General features: G+C 39.5%; 1 protein-coding gene across 2 annotated transcripts in view; it reads left to right on the top strand.

Annotated features, from left to right (window-relative positions):
* The window catches only part of LOC129770428 (probable citrate synthase 2, mitochondrial), a 35,593-nt gene that overhangs the window by 5,571 nt on the left and 6,782 nt on the right, over nucleotides 1-23,240 (top strand). For both annotated transcript variants that reach the window (XR_008742113.1, XM_055773266.1), the window contains exons 3-4: nucleotides 9,938-10,096; nucleotides 22,438-22,564. Coding sequence is in view for 1 of the 2 variants with exons in the window: in XM_055773266.1 (XP_055629241.1) it covers nucleotides 9,938-10,096; nucleotides 22,438-22,564 (286 nt within the window). In the remaining variant the exon portion in view is untranslated. The remainder of the gene's footprint in view (nucleotides 1-9,937; nucleotides 10,097-22,437; nucleotides 22,565-23,240) is intronic.

Genomic DNA, 23,240 nt, shown 5'->3' on the forward strand with positions numbered 1-23,240 from the left:
TCCCCGTTGTCGTCGTTTGGACTTTTTTCTTTGGGTGCAATCCCAAAAAATGTAAAAAAAGAAAAAAAAAGAAATGAAACACAAATTTCTGCATTATTCGAGAATTATTAAAGCAAATGGAACCAAATTAGGCATATTGAGGTTTTAGAGTGCAATAAATGTTACTATTGTAGTTGAACTCTCCATCCCCTCCCCCCTAAGGGGGAGGCTTCCATACAAATGAAACACAAATTTCTGCATTACTCGAGAATTAATCAAGCAAATGAAACCAAATTTTGCATGTGAAAGTTTTAGGGTGCAATAAATGTTTCTATGATGGTTAGACTCTCCGCCCCCCTCTCTAAGGGGAGCTGCCATACAAATGAAACACAAATTTCTGCATTACTCGCGATTTAATCAAGCAAATGAAACCAAATTTGGCATGTGGAGATTTCAGGATGCAATAAATATTTCTATGGTGGTTAGACACTCCTCATGCTCTCTGAGAGTGGGCTGTCATACAAATGAAACAAAAATTTCTGCATAACTTGAAAGCTAATCAAGCACAATTTGGGATGTGAGGGTTTTTGGGTATGAGAAATGTTTCTATGATGGTATGACATCCCTTCCTCCTCTGGAATGGAGAGGGGGTCCCATAAAAACATTACAAATATTTCAACCAAAAATATTCCACCCAAACATGACAATTGAAAATTTTCGGAAAATTCAGCAAATTAAATTCCCATATGTTCTACAATTACATAGTGACAAGTGCTGTTAGTCCATTTGATGTTTGCGCTAGCGAAATTGATCTTTGTTCGAAACTGGAAATGCATTTTAATGTGATGAAAAGCACTACTATATCTTCTTCGATCTATACCAAAAAAAAGGATCGCCGGATGTGTTGGTAAGAGCAGAACTCGAGGAAGGAATTGTCCGATTCACGATTACGTCTTTATTCTATATTATTTCTATCATATTTTCTGTATAAAACATTTATCCCATGTAACGGAGAAACATGTTATTTGCAAGTGGTTGAAAAATCTTGAACGATAATTGTGTCTGAAAATAATCTGATATTATAATGATGAGTTTTGTTAGAAATACTAGGAATTTTATAGTAAAAGGTGGAGGCGATCTGGCGTAGTGGTAACATCCGTGCCTCTCACGCTGAAGGTCACGAGTTCAATTCTCACTCCCGACATTCTTCCAAAAATGGAAGTAAAAGTGACGAACCAGCCAAATGAGTTGAAAATCACTATAATACAGATAAAAAAAAAAAAAAAAAAAATATAGTAAAAGGTAAATTCAAAGGGGTCGAATGGAAGATCAATCAATGACAGTTCAGCGATTGGACCCCTGAACTTGCTCATAGTAAGAAAATGTGAATGTTTGAAGGTATTGATTACAAAAAAAAACTAATTTTGGGCGGGACGAAGTTTGCCGGGTCAGCTAGTATATTATACAAATGATATAAACATTTAGAACATTTTCTGTTATTTTTCGGCTCATTTAATGTAATAAATCAGGATGCCATAGCATGTGCCCAAAATTAACTTTGGGTGTACGCAGAACAAGTTCAGGTGACTTAGAGTGCCGGAGCAGGATAGCCCAGGCCCTGCTGAAGCCTTCTCGTCAGAACACCGATCACCTCTCTATTCTTTTGAGATCGGTTGTCGGTTGATAACGACAAAATGAACAAGCAGGAACATCTTATGTGCAGTAGGCTACCGACATCAACTCTTTCCGTATCAGAATAGATTTTTTTTCGGGAGGAACTGGGAACGATTCTTACATGAAAGGTCGAAGGGTTTTTTTCTGTGTAATGTGAACACAAGACCATCATGTCAGACATTGTCGAATGCTTCCTCGACGTCAAACAATGCAATGGTAGATGTTTGGGAATGCTCTTGTTGCGCCTAATGATGTTAATATTTCGGATTAGCTGGTATGCAGATGAGCGACCTATTTCAATTATCAGTGACTTCTGAAAAAAAAAAAACTATGGATGGGTTATATCTATGATATAACCGCAAGGTCGACGTAGGACTGTCGTTGGCTTAGTAATCAATTGTATTGTATCTTCAATTAGCAATAATCCCACATCGGATGTTCCTCATTGGGTACGATATCGCCGCTGCGCAGTGCTATCTTTTGTGTGTATTGATTAAGCTAGTGAATGAATGAAACCATTTACGAATTCAATTGCAAACAAATCCCAATTGAAGTCAATTCATGCATTATGATAGTAGTTATCGCAGCAAATAGTTATCAACATGTTGCCAAATCATCAATCGGTATGCGTAGAAGTGCAGTGAGGTGGCGACACGAAAAGATATCTCTCAATGCAGTCTGAATAATCGAGCCAAAGCTTCCGCAAAGAATCCGCTTTTGTAGACCGTGTTAGCAAAACGAATTCCGGAGTGTAAAAATGCATGAGGGTATAAAAGTATAGCCGACTTGAATGTATCTGCAATGCCGATTTTCCTTCTTGATTTCGCAATCTGTATTGGGAAAACACATCCCGGTTTGCAAAAATTCAAGCGAGTACAAAAGTGCCCGTAGTTTGCATCTATGTTGCAATGCCAATTTCTCCAGGCTCCATGGTTTTGAAGTCTGTGTTAGGGAAACATTCCGATTTGCAGAAACGCAAGCGAGTACAAAATCACCCGCAGCATATATTTTGCAATGCCGATTTCCCCCAAGCTTCGTGACTTTGAAGTCTGTATTAGGAAAGTATTCCAATTTGCAAAAACGTAAACGAGTACAAAAGTTCCCGCTGCTTGCATCTAATTTGCTATGCCGATTTCTACAGGCTCCATGTTTTTGAAGTCTGTGTTAGGGAAACATCCAGCGATCGTACATCAATCGTTGCGGAATCATAACTGAGTTGATTTCCGATTGGTACTCGCTTATATACTGATTGGTGTGATTTCAATAGGCTGTTTTGAAAGCAATTTTAGGGCTATTGAAACATGTTTTTAGATCAAAAAGTAACATGTTTATAACGCGTAGATATTTCATCTTGTGGTGTTTATCATACAATTTCGTTCTTTAGGAGCTATTAACGTTCAAAACCTCGTTCTCCTGCGTAACGCTTTCGTTTTCGGAACTTTGAACTAACACCCCAGTATAGAAATGAAAGACGTAGTCCTACGTCAAAATACTGTCTGCCGGCAGTTAATATTACATCTGGAGAACTGCTGATTTTAGATTGTAATACGAACGTTTTTATCGAGAGCTCCATGATAATGATGTCATCCTGTTTCCGCGTTTGGTACGTGATATTCAAACTTCATCTTCAAATGGCGTAGCGTGAACTATCTGTGGTCCACATCTTACCTTCCTTACACCTGTTTTTTTTTTGTCTAAGACCAATTCCATTACTAGTGTTGTTATTCACCACCACGCTTCCTGAACGAATCGTGAATAAGCACTTCTCAATGACTAACTGGTCGGCAACAGTCACGCGTCATCAGTAAAAGCAAGAGCGCAAACTCAAACGGCGTGGTTTTACTTACTACGCTAACGACCGCGTTCCACCGTCTGGAAGATTCCTCCTCAATGTCTCCGGCTAGAGCCCGCTCAGAGTCGTCGTCGCGACGAGCAATACAAATCACGTGGTGGTCCGCGGCGACCATCAGCAGAAGCAGCAAATTGTGCCAAATCAGCCGCTAACCGGATTGTCTCTAAATTTAGCAAGGCTCGTCCGACGGCTGAGGGCAATGGCGCGGAAGGCGCGGGCGTCGAAAAACTGGTTATTGTTGCCGCCGAGTGCGTGCCGCGATGGCCTGACCTATCTGCTGTTCGTTCGTTCGTTCTCTCTCTCCGTTCTGATAAAGTGTGTTTGTAAGTTTGGCCTCTGAAAATAGAGAACCTTCGCACTATCAGCGGTTCCTTCTCGGTACGGAACGTGATATTATTGTATGCGCACAACACATTCGGATGGAAGTACTCACGGTGGCGTTGGATGGTGTTAGTGTTGAGTAGATAGAGCTCAGCGAGCACAGGAAGCGAAGAAGCAGCACAACGTGGTCGTGCCTCCAGTTCTCATGTTTCATTTTATGTTGCTTTTTCGTACAATCCCCGGCGGCGATCCCTTACCCCGCACCTCACCATCGTTTTGTGGAGACGACGAGATCCCCGTTCGAAGTTTGGCGCGTTTCAAATGTACAATCCAAAACCGTACAGGCAGCAGCAGCAGCAGCAGCAGGTATACCACATAGCAACCAACTGAGTGAGGCTTTAAATGCTGGTATGCCACTCCGTACCTCATCCGTAGTAGCAGCAGGTCGATGTGGTTGATGGAATGCTTCCTAGTTATTGGGTCCTCTGTGTCTATGCCTTTTGGTTTGCTAGCGTCGTGTGAGTGTGTATGGGGGTGTTGTTGGAATGATTGGTGAGCATATTATGAGGTAGTCAATCGATATTGCTGGCTGACACATAGGATTCAATGATATAATCGGTATGGGGGTTTTTTGAAAATGTTTTGGCAACATTTGCTACCTGCCATTCATTGGTTCCATATCTAGTGTACAGTCAAACTTGTTTTAGTAGGATTCGAAGCTGATTAACATTATTTTTTTTCAGTTCTTGTGGTAGATGGTCTGTTCTGATCTATTCCTTCAATCATTTGAGTACCTGAGAAACAAAATTTTACAATTATGCTGAAATAATTCGTTATGTTTCTAATGATTGTATGACCCCACCCATGTTATGATAGTTATCACTCACATATATCCAAATTCTTTTAAGTCACGTTTTATTTTTATTTTGAGGGAATCAATCAGCGACCTAGGTTAACGTTGTTCCAATTGAGCTGCAAGCTAATAGCGAATGCACAAAGCAAACATTGCTCACGACAGGAGAGCCGATTTCGTGTTATGAGTCTTAACTTGACCCATACGATCCCGATTTTGATGGACCAATTCCAACACCACTTCTGCTTAGGAGGGCGGCGAGAACGATTCATGAAATAGTTGAATAATCTTGTTTCACTACGTTTAATCCGTTATAGTATAACCATTATCTGATTGTTTATCTAAATCGAAAAAAAAAGTCAATACGACATTCTTGCTCTGATGGAACACGATCTTTCATGGAACCCAATTTGAATCCCACAGAAAATATGAAAAACTGTCTATATTTTCTATCATATACCATTGTCGCATTGCAACATATGTAACTTATGTGAACCCTTTGCGGTCGTTTGTCTGCTCTCAGCCACCACAGCAAGGAATCATATTACACCCATACCTCGCTTTACGGCCTAGATACGTTCCACAAAATTTGGCCGCAAAGCGAAAAGTCGTATGAGGAATCAATTATTCTATTACGAATTCATACAAATTCAATCAGATCGGTTCCAAATTTGTTGAATATAATAACATGGTTTATCATTCAAAATGCATTTTATCTTTTTATTCTTTATTTTTTTCCCTTTATTTAATTACATTTTTGAACTATTTGAATATATTAAAACTACATAATCATTAACTTAAGTCTAATTAGCTAAAACTACAGAACAATATTGTTATGCCCTTGTTATGTTTATAGCTCCTGTAATGATCTTATCTCAACGGGTACTAAGTTCTGCTTATGTGATTGGAAAGGAAGGGAGAATGGACAAGTGAAAGTAGGAGGTGCGACCTAAATAATAATATTAGCGCTTCTTAGGAAGACATATATGGGGAACATTAAATTAGGGTCGCGAGTAGCTAAGATATCGCGAACTGGCATGCGTGACTGTACTCCTTGAACCTCTAAATCGGCTACCAGTTTGATTCTTTCATTGCAAAAATCATTTTATTTTTATTTCATTTGGATCAAAAATTAAATGAATTAAAAATTATTTCATTTAAATAAAAAATACATACAATACATACAACATACATACAACATACATACATAAAAACCAACAATAATATATAAACCAAAATGAAACAAAATCATGTTACAAGGAATATATGTATGTATACATACCTAATTTTTTGTTGCTTCAGTTATTGTCTGCTAAATATTTTTTCACTTCTGTACAAAAGTGATTTTGAATCGATCCTCAATTTTTTTCGCCGTTATAACGAAACATTTTAGGTCGTAAATCGAAAACGTGCCTGAATTGAAGAGAGCCGTTGTAGTGAAATGCCGTGTAAAGAACGGCCGTATAACGGGGTATGGGTGTAAATACTTTATTCAACGATGTGATAGTGTTCATTTTTTTTTCTAAAACAATTTTAATGTCTAAAGGGTGTGTCACATCAAATTGCATCACGGAAAAAACGCTGTAGAAATTCGCCCAGTAGACCGATCCTTTTGAAAATTTTAGACAGTAAAATAAAAACTATTAAACAACTTTTGGCATTTTCTTTTTATTCATACTTCGAGCCCAAGCCCGTATGCTCTCACCTTCCTCTTTACCCCGTCCATAAGGTTCTGTACAACGTCAGGTTGTAGTATTTTTTTGAACAGAAATCCATTTTCTCTTGAAGTCCGCCTCCGATTTGACAACTTTTGGGTTCTTGCGGAGGGCCTGCTTCATAATCGCCCAATATTTCTCTATTGGGTGAAGCTCCGGCGCGTTGGGCGGGTTCATTTCCTTTGGCACGAAGGTGACCCCGTTGGCTTCGTACCACTCCAACACGTCCTTTGAATAGTGGCACGAAGCGAAATCCGGCCAGAAGATGGTCGGGCCCTCGTGCTGCTTCAATAGTGGTAGTAAGCGCTTCTGTAGGCACTCCTTAAGGTAAACCTGCCCGTTTACCGTGCCGGTCATCACGAAGGGGGCGCTCCGCTTTCCGCAAGAGCAGATTGCTTGCCACACCATGTATTTTTTGGCAAACTTGGATAGTTTCTGCTTGCGAATCTCCTCCGGAACGCTGAATTTATCCTCTGCGGAGAAGAACAACAGGACCGGCAGCTGACGAAAGTCCGCTTTGACGTAGGTTTCGTCGTCCATTACCAGGCAATGCGGCTTCGTCAGCATTTCGGTGTACAGCTTCCGGGCTCGCGTCTTCCCCACCATGTTTTGCCTTTCGTCGCGGTTAGGAGCCTTCTGAACCTTGTATGTACGCAGGCCCTCCCGCTGCTTGGTCCGCTGGACGAATGAACTTGACAAATTCAGCTTATTGGCGACATCCCGGACCGAACTTCTCGGATCACGTCTGAACTGCTTAACTACGCGCTTGTGATCTTTTTCACTGACGGAGCATCCATTTTTGCCGTTCTTCACCTTCCGGTCGATGGTTAGGTTCTCGAAGTATCGTTTTAGTACTCTGCTGACCGTGGATTGGACGATTTCCAGCATCTTACCGATGTCCCGATGTGACAACTCCGGATTCTCGAAATGAGTGCGCAGGATTAATTCACGACGCTCTTTTTCGTTCGACGACATTTTTCCAAATTTACGAAAAATTGACAGTGAAGCATGGCCAACGTGATCTATACACTCTTATCTGATTATAAGCGAAAGCTGAAGATATAATTCCTAAAAATTAAATTTCTACAGCGTTTTTTCCGTGATGCAATTTGATGTGACACACCCTTTAGTGAACTTTTTCATGAATGTATACGGAGTTTATATAAATAATAGGTAACGGTACTCAGTATAAACAAAATATTGTTTGCGTGGAAAGATAAGAAGATCTCTTTCAAGGGAAATTACTTCCGACTGCAAAGGGTTAACTAGCAATTTGTGACTTTATAAAAAGCCTTTCCGTTCATCATCAAATTCCGAAAATATTATAAATTCCATACAAACTCATAGTTTTTCTGTCTAATCTACGCATCGATAGGAAATAACTGACGTTATACGCAAAGTTGTCCCATGTTACTTTTTGACGATTTTCACTTTTCATCATAAAACGATGTTTTCATGCCTAATCTTCCGGAAAAACACAAACAAACTTATTGATTATTCCCAGCTTTTCAAAAAGCTCAATTCTCTCATTTTGATATTCTACACCCAAACTAGCGTTGCTAGGAAGCATCTCATTTTCGGCAGAAACAATCAGGCACCAAAAAAAGTCCAAACGAAATTTTTTTCTCGATGCCAAATGACTTAAAAATGCATGAATCGTCGAGATCTGGTGTCATCTCCAAAAAAAATTTGACCGAAAATCGACCTTTTGGGACTTTTTTTTTGACTAAGTTCCTGATCACTGATTGATCTGAAATTTGGAACATATCTTTAATTCTATTGCCATTATAAAACTGCGTATTCCATGATCTTGAAAAATTCAATTTGGCCGCCGCTAAAAATGGCTGAATGGCTTGACTTGGAGAATACACTACATTATCAACAACACAAACATAAATGAAGGAACGGATGTGATAACTACTAACTGTTACTTGTATAATTATTTTCTAGTTTTTAGTACATTAATCCGTACAACTTGAAAAGCTGTTTTATTTATTTTATTTTCTAGTTTTTAGTAAATTATCTGTAACATTAGTATACTACTGGTATCTTTGCAATAAAACCATTCAACTGTTTTTAAATTCCTCACTTTCTTCGGAATATTTTAATTATTTACTGTATTCTATTAGTCAACTCATTTCATTTGATAACAATACAGGGTAATTTCGATATAACGTACATTTTACTTTCAAAATCGTACGTTGTATGGAATTGTACGTTATATCGAAACATAATAAAGAACTCAGAAACGTTGCTTATATTACTTTATTGTGTTCCTGTTTGAGTAAGGTTAACGGATAAATTCAACTAGAAGACGAAGCCAATCTTTCTCATGATGTTTCCCTTCGTACTGTTGATGAAAATTTGCTTCATTTAGAATCCGGAATCACAAAACAGTTGTATTTCGGGTTTGGTTATAGGTACAATACAAGCTTTAGTATCACAATACAGATAATTTATTGTTCTTTCAGAAATAAATAATTTAAAAAAATATTACTTTGGACTTCCATAATGTGTACGTTATATCGAGGTTAAATGTACGTTATATCGAGTGACGCTATATCGAGGGTGCGTTATATCGAAGATCCCCTGTATCAAGATCTAATTATCACAGATTGTTCGTATTATTGAGTGACAAGTTCAAATAGACGTTGTTTTTCAATAAACATCTTATTTCCTAGAAAGAAGAGAACAAAATCAAGGAAATGTGTCAGATACCGCAGCTGATGCTTTTCAACATGCTCGACGGTGCTTGAAAAAAACATATTTTCCACTCGGACATGCAAAAATGCACCGAGTCACGCTATATTAAATAAGCAATGAGAGACCAATAATCGTCGTTCGCGACGACAGAACCACAACCAGCGTTCAGAATGCACTGCGGTGCATTTTTCTCCTTGAGTATTGATCATTCGAATTAAATTTAATTTGGGGAAAAACATTGTTACTTCATATATTACCTAATCACTCTGTTTGTTTGGTAAAGTTGCATCACAACGACCGTTGACATTGTAGGAAGGCGGTAGCGGAAAAACCGAATCAGACGGCAAAAGGCCACTGGGGGCCGGGGTCGGGGTTTTCCAACCAAGCCACAAACGAGAGCTTCAAAAATTGGATCTATTTTTGAACAGCGAAAGATCATTCAAAGTCAAGCCAATACGTGTATTGCGAGAGAGGGAATGCATCAGCGAATTTTCTTCGCTGGTGGTGGCATTTCGTGCGTGATTTGGCGGGTGTCGTTGACGTTGTTGTCTGATTATAGTCTCGGGTGCTTACTTTGTTGCGCGTCCGTTCGAAACGCACAAACAAATCACCTGACCGACGGTGGGAATAATATTTGAATCTTTAGTTGCGTAGGTAGCGCTGATAAGATAGTGGTATCTACCGAGTTATGGTAGTATTTTTCCTGTGAAGTGAAATTATGAAATAAGAGAATGATGACCGTCACAGCTGACGTTAATCAGTAGTAAATAACGAATAATTCTCCAAGCTATCAACCAGTCAATAACCGATTGTAATCTTTTTCTTCTCCACTCTTTGCAGAACCTCCTACCGGTGATCACCACCTATGTGCGCAATGCCTCCGACAGCACAGACCTGAAGTCAATCCTGACCGAGAAGATCCCCAAAGAGCAGGAACGCATCAAAAACTTCCGCAAGCAGCATGGCGCAACCAAAGTTGGCGAAGTCACCGTCGATATGGTGAGTGGATCAAATGCTTTTAGCATCTCTCAATTGCAGTTCTCCCAGAACATCGAAAATCGTACAAGACAGAAATAACTTTTGCTTTCATTCCACAACCGTTCGATGTGAGTGCAGTGCACCACCTTGCCTGAAATAAAATATCACCGCCATCCATCGCGCGCGCATACGGCATTCTCAATCGAATTAAGAAATGATGGAGAAGTGGCCGATGATCACACACGTCTAACCTTTTGCGCCTGGTCGGATAGAAAACTCTACTCTACCGGACAATGCAAAGCGCAGCGCAGTCTGTGATGTCAATTGTGGACAATCAGATTGGAGCGATTCGCGTGCTGATGTTTTGATTCGTGTTGTACAAATTACCTCACATGATAGCGACCGCGCGCACAATTGCGTTAAACGATCGCACTTGTAATGACCTCCGGGTCCGTTTGCAGGACAATATCGCGATAAAACATTTTGCTCTGCTGGCGTGAGATAAGCTATCGTCTAGCTGCTGTGAGCTCGTTGAGACGCGCATGGCGGTAGTATAAAGACGGGATTACCTCACGTATTTCCCAGCCTCGAGAAATAACCACTCGACATTGAATAGTTAATGATTGTGGGGGTTTTTAATGACACTGGATAAAATCGTTTCATGGTGCAACCTCACAAAAATAACCATGAGGTAAACAAGCATCAAATGTTCTGGAAGTGTGTTCATATATATCTTTGAAACCTTCAAGAGCAGAATTGCATGTGCACTCCGAGGCCACCATCTGTGGAATTCACACTTTATCTAGCAAATCACATGGTTAGCGTGAAGAGAATATTTATTGACTGATAAGCTGGCGATAATTGTTGATAATTTTTGGTCAAGGTTATGTTGGCATTGAGCGGAGCTAGTTCCGTCGCAGTTGATAAGATTTGGATGGTTATTTAACACCTTCACTATCGTTCGCAATGGCTTCATTTATTTGTTCAGCCAGAAGTAATGCGCAGCAAGGCCGAATTTCTATCCCCATTCTATCATGCATACTTCAGTTTGTTAGACCAGCAGCGTTAATTCCTGGCACGGAATTCATACGGCCGGCTCATTCTATAGTTTGGAGCGGAGCGTGGAGACTATTAGCGCAATTAATGTTTGATGCGTCATAAACAGTATCTTCGGCGCGTTTCTTCATTAATTTGAACTAAGCGAGTCAGTCAATTTTTCCTAATTGATCTCGTAGTTTGGTTTGGCGGAGCTGAAGCATGAAAAATTGTTCGCTTTTACATTTTGGGTTAAGAAGATTCAAGCATCCCGCCAAATCAAACATTGCCTTATTCAATCAATTTACGCATATTTGCCGTGCAGATAGATCCACGAGCAGAATGTACACTAGGGTGCCAATGAATGTATGGGAAAAAATCGACCCTAAAATTTCAAAAAGTTACCCTATATAAAATGTTCACCACCTCGAAAAAACTCCCTATGCCAAATTTCAGCTCAATCGGACTTAAGGGAGAGTGGCGCAAAGCGGTCAAAGTTTGAGTTTTTTGAAAATCGAAAAATCACCCCTCCCTCCTTGGGTCGGGGGTCGGGGTTTTCGAAAAAAAAAATTTATGCCAAATGTCTTAAAATTGCATTAAACGTCGAGATCTAGTGTCATCTCGAAAAATTTTTTTTGGTCAAAAATCGATACTTTGGGACTTAGTTTTTTTCGGCATGCGAAACGAAAAGTATGGGTGCCAATAAAAATAGTTATCTCGGTTTTTCATTCGGAACTTGCTACGAAATGTTGATTTGCACAATAATATACCCTATGCAAAATATTAGCTCATTCGGACTTCATTTACTGATGTAGTAGACATTAAAATTTGAGTTTTTTGAAAATCGAAAAATCAGTGGAAATCGGGGTTTTAAAATTTTTTTTGGTCGTCGTTGGGGGCTCGCTCTTTCCTTGGAAACATAAGGCGACTACAGTTTTCTGCGATGCTCGAACAGAAAATCAAGTTGAGCCTTATTTCACGAGCCGTAAGTGAAAAGGGTCAATGATGTTCATGGAATAAGTACTGCGCCGACATTGCATCCAACCAATCGATGAGATTCGGGGCTCAATCATAAAGTGACTTTTTTAACTTTTTTTTTTAAGTAGAGCAATGAACCCTTTCATTACCTCTAGAGAATGTAACGTATGTGTGATTATGTTTGCACCATTGAGCAATATCAAAAAATTCTCAAATATTTCGGTTTCGATTTTTTTTATCTGTTTAAAAGAGGGGTGTTTCTGAGAGTTTTAAACTAAGTTAATCATCGATCGTGTTTCTACTTGCTGCAAATACGGTCTCTAAAAACTTTCGGAACGTATGGCAGGTCCTAATAATGTAGCCTGGATCCATTAACCTCTAGCTACGGGTCAATGTTTGTCTGAGGCTTGCTGTACTCGAGTAGTGTTCAGAACAGGCCTCCGCCTTCATCACGCGCCATATAGAGTAATCCAATGAATTAAGATCAGGGCTGGATGGCGGCTACATATCCTTCGCCCAGAATCGCGGATGTTTTTGCTGTTTGATTCACGGAACTTAACTTAAAATCCTGATGTGGACCTTCGTGTTTACTTTGTCGCTTTTTTAATGAACGTTGGGCTCATTTTTTTGCCATCGAAAGCCCCCAAATCAAACACCATAGCGCTTGCAGGATGTTTGGTCAGATACACGTTTTTATGCTCGTCGGCAACATTTTTTACTGGGAGTGAACTAATATAGCGATCGGTTCTGGAATTTGATACGGGACGACGGCAAACATGCTCTCGTCGGTTTCAAGGACTCAAAGATTTTTCTCTTGAAGAAGTTCAAGATTTTTTTACATCGCTCGATTTGTAACTCCCGAATGCGGTTGGTGATCATGTGAGTTTTTTCCATCCCCTCTACTTCGTTCTTTTACGATCTTCCATGCCGTAAAATCGCTGATCCCGTGTTCCTTTGCCATTTTCCTCATTGAATGCACTGTATTCGCTCGAATCTTCCTTTTAATGGCCTCGGAATCCGAGCTGACCTCAAACGACCTGTGTCCAATCTTACGGATACTTGTCCTTTCTTTACTCGGTCTGAGACCCTTTTCAAGGTTCACTGGGACACTCCCACGGCGATTGAAATGTCTTTTTGCGACTTTTGCGCATGGGACAAATGTCGAATACGCAGCCACTTTTTCATGGTGCAACTGTCAAACTAAGGAAATCGACTTCTTTCACTCGCAGCCTATTATGATATGAATTATAGCTTACGTACATGCAATGAAAACCGAGCATTGTAGGCACAGGTGAAACGGGATCCTAATTAGTACGATGGTGCAAACATTATCCCGCATACGGTAATGGGGGCGAAGTTCCCATCTAACAAGAATAAGGAACCGGGGCGGCCCCAAGCCGCAGAGATGACACGATCCGAGTCGGCCGCCGACCCGCCGTCGGAAGCGGCGGTCTTTCGCTTGCAAACCTGTGTCCCACTGGTTGCCCGGCTAATTTGAAACATAGAAGATGATCCTTTAGTAAGGTCCGACCGAGCTTTTGCTATCTCTCGTCACTCGAGGTACAAAATGAAGGAGATTCTGTACAGTTTTTTCAATAATGCTTTCTTCAACAATGTTGGAAACTTATTCCCACGGGCTTTGGATAAAATCTCAGATTTCCTAGGGAATTCTCGTCATCATCTGTTGCACACGCAGCTGGTCAACTCTAGCGGCCAGTTAGCTCCAATATATGAATAACTGTGCGGTATCTCGAGTTTTCCAATATTTTTTCGGTTGAACGGAATGGAGGTAATTAGGTGGATTGATGTGTTTGTCACGGTACCGCTTAAGTACCTGACTGTAGTGACGACTTGCCAAATCTGGCTTCACAGGACTTGTGTGTGCTTTAATAAACGATACCCTCGAGTCCATTGCCGTGTTCGTGTTTTTAATCCACAGCTCCAACAATTTATCAACGAAAACAAACTCCCTTACGATGCCTACCCTGATCTATGCTGCGAACTTCTCGCTCTGAAGGAACACCCAATAACGCTATACAGTGTGTTATCTGTACGAAGGCCGACAGAGAAAAGATCGTGAGAATGGTTTTCCATGACCACCAAAGCATCGCATTCTATGATCAAACATGGGCGATATTGCCCATTGAAATCTGGGCTAGAAATGACCTATAATCATTTGCACTCTTCTCTTTTTTCGCCTGCTATGCCATGGCTCGGATGGTTGTGTTAATTGCAATGGCAGAAGCTATTCAAGTGAAATATTCGCTAGCGTTCAGAACTCGAGGGGAAACATGAAACACAAAACGAACAGAATAAGCAATCTTTGTTGTTTCGGGCGCAGAAAGATTCTGAGAATTTTCCTCAGGAGAGATGTAATACTTATACTCTAGCGACAGCTTACTCACTATGCAAGGGTGGAGTTTACTTCGCAAATATTCGCTTTTCGCTATCCCCCTTCGTTGTTTCTATTCTAGCGGCTGCATAAATTGCCCGTTATTGACAGCTCTGTTCGGGAATGCACACAAATGGACAGAACAAATGTATGGGGAAATGGGAATGCCTTCAATTTTCATAAATTTAAACCATATACAGACTATGGGGTTGTAATGTATAGCCTATCAAACAAATCGTAGAAAATTTCCGATTCGATTGGCATGCAAATCGTTAAAATCCGTTCGCAGCAAAAACAGTTATTAACGTTAACTTTATTTCATAAAAACGTGACCTGTTTTCTGATTTGGCACCCTTAATGTAAGACGTAGTCAAAACTCCGGAATAGGTTCCGTCATTTGATCATTCAAGTGTGGCAAGATTCTGTAAGCAGTGGGATTCGTGTCATAATTGTCAGAAAAATAATATTTTCAATTTCGGCAAACGCTCCAAGTTCCGTTTTACCACTGCTTCTAGAGAGAGCCATCGGGTCTGAGAGGGGTGAAGATTATCCACTACCGAGAACGAGATATTATTTTTCACTGCCCACGGACAGAGTTTCACCTCCGTCTCCATAACCTTTTCGGGGATCGCATATTTCTCCATGCTTTCTAACGACTCATTCGAAATCCTCAAAGCTGCATTCTGATGCCTTTTTGTTTGCGAGCGTGTTTTCAGGTTTGATTTTCCACCGCGTGAGACACTCAATTTATTCAAGCATACTTCACACCATGCACAGTGCAGATCATTCTCATATTCTGTGAAACGAGGACTAGTCATCTAGTTTCAGTAGTTTGTTAATTGTTGCGTAAAATGATCAAATATTTAAAAAATAGTTTCTATTTCTCTTGTTACAAAATCTGTATAAAATCTGCATGGACATCCAACAATCTGTTATCCGTATATACAGATTCTTGGTAAAAAAATGTTGAAAATCTTTTTTTTTTTTTTTTTTTTATATATTATATTCCCTCCGCTCACCCCCATCTCGAAGAAACTCTGTTATGAGCTTCCTGGAGTTGGGCACCATTTATTAAATTGAAAAAAAGACAAAACACACAAAGAAAGGGACGCCAAAGGGTGAACGGGAAGACATAAAAGGGACGATGTTTGGATCCCAGTGAAAAATAAATTTCTTTTAAGGGATCCAAGTATAATTACAACACAACATAATATCAATAATTAGGAAAACATTAACAATGAATAGAACTGGCACTCGTCCTTAGAGAAAGAATTTGTGAACATGGAGAGTTATTACAGGAATTGTTATGCTTGTTCGTTGTTCAAATTATGAAAGCGTTTATTGTCGATTTTAGATGTTCCTTTAATTTCTTTTTGAAGAGGTCAGAGCGTGTGATAAGTCGGACTTCAGACGGTAATACATTGAAGCGAGACGGTCCATAGAATAGAATGCGATGCTGGCCTATACTAGTCGTTGCTCGACTTCGTACTAAATTCTGGGCTTGTCGTGTGCTGTGTCGGTGGTTTGCTGTAGGGATTTCTAGGTTGTGGTGGGATTTATTGTCATTAATAACACTATGTACAAGTTTACAAGTCTGAAGTTCTCGTAGTCCGATAAGAGGCAGTATACAATTAGGGTTGTCAGAGTATAATTCCAAGGTTGGATGTAGAGTCGGTAGCCTATATATTATTTTCAAGCATCTATTCTGCAATGATTGAAGCTTCTTAAGTCTTGTTTTGCATGCATGACCCCACACTATTATACCATACTGCAGTTGAGAGTGAATGCATGCAAAATAAAAATTGATTAGAGCTCTCTGTGGTACAAAAGTGAATACTCTTTTCAAAATCCCGCAAAGGGAGGAGATTTTTTTTCAAGATAATTTATATGATACATCCACGATAGGTTTACGTCTAACAGAACCCCAAGATATTTGAAGTGTGTCACTCTCCCAATTGAAACATCCATAATTGCGGGGTCAGGGTAAATGGGGATTTTTTTCCTTGGAGAGTGGAAAACCATGTATTTGGTTTTTGATAAATTGAGTGACAATAAATTTGCTTGGAAATATTTACACAAAACAGTCATGTCTTTTTTAATGTTTAAAACTACATTTTTGACATCTGAGCACGGGTAAAACAATGCTGTGTCATCAGCAAAAAGCCTAGCAGTTCCTATAAGTGGCAGGTTCCCGATATCGTTGATGTACAATAGAAATAACAGAGGTCCGATATTACTGCCTTGGGGTACACCAACGTTTATTGAACACAGGTTGCTTTTGGCATTATTCAAAGATACGTATTGCTGTCTATCGGAGAGATAGCTTCGTACAAGGTCGTTGGCTTTTCCTCGGATACCATAAGTATTTAGTTTTTTTAATAATATTTTATGATCAATTGTATCAAAAGCCTTCTTGAGATCTAAAAACAGTGCTCCGACAATCATTTTACGATCGATTCCTTCAATTATTTCATCCACAAGTTCAGTGACGGCAGTTGTAGTGCTACACCCACGCCTGAATCCATATTGAAGCTTGTAAAAAACATTGTTTTTATTCAGGAATTCGAGAAATCTCTTCACAAGCAATTTTTCAATTATTTTATTTACTACAGATAGTGTTGAAATGGGTCTGTAATTGCTCGGATTCGTAGAATCACCAGACTTAAAAATTGGCACAACTCTAGCTACTTTCAGGCACCTTGGATAAATTCCCGTAGACAGCATTTTATTGAATATATCTGAACAAATAATTGAGAATGCGGCTGAATTCCCTTTTATGACACTTACTGGAATGTTATCAGGACCGCAACTCTTCTTGCTATTCAACTCACTTATAGTCAGCAGCACCTCAGCTTGGGTTGAGGGAAACAAAAATATCGTATTTCGGACGGGTTGGGAATTCATAAGAGAAATATTGTCATTATTTTTAGGGATTGCGCTGGACAACTGAGTTCCAATGTTCGAAAAATAGTTGTTAAAAATGTTGCATATTTCGTTGTCGCTTTCAAATTCCCTACCATTATGAATTAGTCTAGTTTGGGGTTTTTCTTTGGAACGTCCTAGAATAGAATTTAATTTTTTCCACATATTGGATTGGTTCGTACTGTTCAACATTTGTTCGAAATATACTTTTTTACTCTTCCATTTTTCAACCTGTGTCTTCTTCGATACGTGATTTAGCAATTCTCGTAGATGGGAGTCGCTAGGCCGTCTTTTTAATTTCTTTAAATATCGATTTTTGATTTTTGTCAATTTCCATAGATCGTAGGTCATCCAAGGGCAATAATTACCCTTAGTATTGACCTCTACCGAGATGGTTCTGGAACATTCCAATAGCATCGAGTTGTATGTCGACGAGATATTAGCAAGACACTCATCGACATTTTCTCCGCAAGTCACTGTATTTAAGAAATTAGAGAAGCATGCGTTCAATTTATTGTGATCAATTATTGTCTTATTCAATTTAGTTTTCGCTTTGGGACCATGCATTTTGAATGACGACACTATCAGTGAATGGTCACTGAGATCGGAAAACACAGTATCGTTGCGAATGTTCGGCGCGTCTATAATTTTACACACAACATGGTCTAAGATGTTATTACTTGCTGTACGTGTAGTGAATGTATTTGAACACAAGAAACCTAATGATTGAAGGAGGTTGCTATAACGTAACACAGTATTATTATTAGACAGATTCACAGGAACATTTATATCACCTACAATAAAAAATGGTCTTTGTTTTGACAAATTTAGTCTATTCTCTAAGAAGTCATAAAATTTATTAAAGTCAAACGAGGGTGGACGATACACAGTTAAAACATCGAAAAATTGAGTATTTATTGAAACTTCTATTTGTATATAGTGAAATCCATCAAAGTTTTGGTTGTCAATAATTTTATGTTTGATGGAATCTTTTATAAAAACAGCTAGGCCTCCAGCGGATACATCCCTGCAAGAAAAAATTGCTCTGTATCCCACAATGTTATAAAGGCAACAAAATTCGGCTTTAAGCCAGGTCTCACCAATCACTATTACATCTATGGACACTTCACACTGATTTAGAAACAAATTTATACTGTCAAATTTATTTAGGTCATTTATGCCACGAACATTCCATTGAAGTATTTTGAGATAGTCACCGTCAATATTTTTATAACTAATGTTGAAGTCATTTACGTCGAGGTGGGAAAAATTTGTAGCGTCTGTATGAGTCATTGATGTAGTGATTGTCATTGATGTAGTGATTGTCCAAGAAAATTTTATCAATCAATCGTTTTAGTCGAAGAAAATTAGAGAGCGTTGTTGTCTGTTCGTTTTCTTTTTGGTGACGGTGTTTTCGTCAAGTTCAAGTATCGTGTTATTAATTTGCTAAGATCGTCTCTGTTTCTTATAATTTCCGGTCTATCGCCATCCCCCTTCTTTACTAAGATTGTACCATGTCTGCCGGGCCAGACATATTTAATTTTTAATATTTCCTGAGATTCACGCAATTCCTTGAGTAACTCAAAACCAAACGGAGTCAGCTCATCGCGAATAGATACCGAGGTTGGCCTACCATTTAACAGTAACGACGGGTCAACTGATGTTGATAGCAGTTTACCTTTTTGTTTCTTCTTGTCGAGTACTGTTTCTTTATCTGCTACGTCCTTGAAAACTACTTTGATTGGTACCAGTGTGTTATTTGTCATTTTTGAATTTAGTCTGGATACTGATACTATCGATTCTGATTTCAATTGTATTCCCAATGATTCAATTGTTTTGTCGATTAATTGTTTTGTATCTTCATCGTGTGTAACAGGAATACCCATGAATATAGCGTTTTTTTCATTCATTACTCTGTTTGTTTTGTCTGAATTTAATTCCAGTTTATGAACCGTTTCTGTTAATGCTGACTGAGATTTTTTTAAATTTAGTATTTCAAGCTTTAGATCTTCATTTTCTAATTTTAGTTTATGAAAATCTTCAGCAATAGTGTCAAATTTTGCAGAGAGGAATTCCTGGGAATTTTCAATAGCTGTTGTTATTTGTTTAAATTCAGATCGAACATCGGACATTTCTGCAGTTACGGCACCCGCTACAGCGGTTTTCAATTCGTTAGTGAGCGATACAATCAATGCTTGTTTATCATTAGACATCTCGACTATGCGTTGGTAGATCTTCGCACAGTCGGGAGTGCAAAAAAAGGGCTTTTCACGTACACGACGACACGCATTGCCGATTATGTTTCTGCATTTCAGATGCGCGCTCGAAAAACAGTATAAACATGTTACTAATTTATTTGAGTCAATTTCTTTCCGCTCACACACAACACACACGCTCTCATCTTCCATACTATTGGGAGCGATTATCAAGATGACGAGTAAATGGATGGACAGACAGCACCTACCTCGTGTCAATACATATAAGTAGTTATCACAGGCGTCGTATACTCTGCCGTGCAATTCATAAACAGATTGGACGGTGCTTATTATTTGTTCCTTATTCCACGTCAAGTTTATGCACATGGAAGCCACACACCTGCACACAATCTATTGGTTGTATAGTAGTGTACAAGGTGCCGTAACTTGCACGCAATCTATTAGGTGTATAGATGTGTACAAGACGGCTCAACTAGTGTCGAGATAATCGGAAAGTGGAACGAAATAAATTGCAACTGTCCAACACAATGACGAATTCACATTCGGCAGAATCAATACAATTATGCCTATCCACCTCAATACACAACAATACCACAGATTTTTAAATTGAAAACTACACAAATCCTTGACACTCGATAACACTCAAACTAGGATTCATAAAATTGATGCATGCAACATTCAAATTGAGAAAAAAAACACAATAAAAACAATGTTTTAACACAATTTTTGGAGACACAGAAAGAACGTTAGTTACGAACGAGCGAGTTACGAACGATCATTACAGAAAAAAAATCTAATCTGTATGGGTTGCTAAGATGGCCGCCGTTTTATAGCCAGCATTGTAAATCGTGAGTATAGGAATCATAAACTAAAATTAAAAATAAAGTTCTTCCGTGTGGATACACTCAATTTTCATTGGTTGAGATTAGGTTGCCAGGGCTCTGGTGGCAACACTGATCGTGGGGTGTGTATGTCGACTTGAGTTCGGTATGCATTTCTACTGAATCAATAACACAGGGTGACCGCGTCACACACACCTGCTCTTCCGTTCACGTGAGCATTCGATGACATCGTGCATGGTATACTTGGCAAATTTCAATGATCAGAGGGGACCACGTTGGGTTCTCCACGCGGGTGTGCAATACCAGTTGGTCCATTCAGTCCGGTCCGCCGGACCGCCGCATTTCGTCGTCTTAAGCGCGATCCACTTCATTATTCGACTGAGGCGAACCAGCTCAGGAGGCTGAAAGTCTCAAAAATAAAGAATAAAAAAAATCATTATTCGAATTTTCCGAGATCTTCAAGGGACAGATTCTTTTACCTTCGGAAGAACATTGATCTATGGCAAAAATATGGTTGTGCTAAGTCCAGTCCAGAAGAACAACACCTTCTGGGTTTTTTATGTTTCTACTTTTCGAATTTTTTGAATTTTTTAGTTCATGAGATAATTGATGGGATAATGACTTAGTGGGTACAGTAAAGGATCTTACATGATGTCATTCTCTATTAACTACGACGTTCCCAGTATTGACGATTGATCGAGAAAAACCAATGAAGGTATGCGGGCTAAAATTCATTTAAAAAAAAATAAAATGCTGAACAAATATTCAAGCTCACGAGAACTTTACAGATTTCAATGCTGATACTATTTTTGATGCAACTGAAACTCTCATCACTTTTCAGACCACCTCTGGTTCGAGCTCTGCTCATCCACGTGCTGTGTCATAACTACGTTAAATGCACCATTCCCTCTGATAACAATGAGGCAAAATGCGATTTGCAACTGCTGAAAACACATCCCAGCAGCAATAAATACTTGTTGAGCTGCTACTTGCATGCGCACTACAAAACGTGCCACATAAACTTCAGACTGATTACCATCTTTCCGCCCGACAAATAGATGACCGATAGAGGGAACGAAGAAATATCGTTGCGTGTCAACAATTAGCTATGATAATATAAATGCTTGAAGAGACTTCATTTATCACACACCCTACTGTAATATGATTGATTATGGCGATAACCTCTGGCAGTGGAGCGCCGATGGGCGCTCGTAATTCTTGATCTTTTCAGACTGATTGTGTGGCGTAGTCCTAGATGATTTCAACAATGCGATGATAATAGATTTGTGGCGATAGTCACCACGAACAAGAAAATATAAGAAAAACCAATCGCTCGATCACTTCTCGGTCAGCTGAGACAGAAGTGATCATGGAACGTTGGTTTTATCATTGTGATTCACTTTGCATACATTTCTCGGTCAATTGCATTCCCCCATTCGTCAAGACAAACTAGTTTGGTCGACCAAGGTACATGAATGGAACAACGGTTGCAGTTGTAGTTTGTAAAGAAGAATATTAATATGCACACCCCAGACGGCAGGCGTCACTGCAGCTGTGTGATTTATGGTGAACCTTCTGAACCCCTCGCTCCTGGCTCCATAACACCACCATAAACGCTACTCTGAGTGTGTCTAATACTTGCGCGCACATCTCAGCACATTCGCTTGTCATGTATTCCGACTCCGACAGATCTGCTGATTTGTTTCGCGGAAGCGCAACTATTCAACACTATACATGGTCGTATGATTAGTCGATAGTCGTGGAGAGACGGCAAGCTGCAGCGTCATAAAAGTCAAGTTCAATGACAAGAGCTTGGGGTTTTTATCTCACCTTCGCGGGCTAGGTGGAAAACTCCCCTCTCTTAGATGTTTTTTTTTTATTTTCTGAGGTAACAGCTCAGTTCGATTGCATGATGAAAACATTTCCCAAAATCAAGAGAAATACCGAAAAACACTTAAGTAATGCTTTTCCTTCCAGATGTACGGTGGTATGCGTGGAATCAAAGGTCTGGTGTGCGAAACCTCCGTGCTCGATCCAGACGAGGGTATCCGCTTCCGAGGATTGTCAATCCCCGAATGCCAAAAGGTGCTGCCGAAAGCCCCAGGTGAGTGTTGTTGTCTAGAGTTTGCTCCCAAACACCGCCCCTAGCCACCGGTCAGTGGCATCATCGTAAACAGGCAGAGAATGATTACCATCATTTTTCATCTGTCTAACTAGTTGAAACAATGAAATGCGCACTGCACGCTAGGAATGCAACTGAAAGCTCACACTATAGTTAGTAGACGACTTTGACGCGAGGACGGGGGTGTCCTCAGTTATTAGCTCAGATTTGTGTGTGAGCTTCAGTTGCAATAATTGAACCAAGAACCAGTAGATAATTGCATTAGCGGGGGTACGATGCAAATCTAGCGAGTGATGATTATAAACGAGGTCAGTCGCGTTTACATGAATTGCTAACATTGAAACTTTAGTTTCCGGCAGAGTTCCGGTGTTTCATGATTGTTGACAATGATGAGGTGACATCGGTTAAAAAAAGGGTTACATTCGAGCTGATTCAGCTTACACATTGGGTTTACGATTACCTTTGATAGATTCTGGAGACAGCAAGAGACAGCCAAGACTTGATTCTTGGCTGATTTCATTGTATCAACAAATTTTTCTGACTCGAAAGAATGTTTTATCTGTACATTAGAACGAATTGGAAAATCCACAATATTTAGCATACAGATAGATAGGCAAACTAGGTATTTCAGAACCTTTATCATCTAGTAACTATGTAG

Source organism: Toxorhynchites rutilus, chromosome 2 (assembly GCF_029784135.1).
Source record: "Toxorhynchites rutilus septentrionalis strain SRP chromosome 2, ASM2978413v1, whole genome shotgun sequence".
Taxonomy (NCBI): Eukaryota; Metazoa; Arthropoda; class Insecta; order Diptera; family Culicidae; genus Toxorhynchites; species Toxorhynchites rutilus.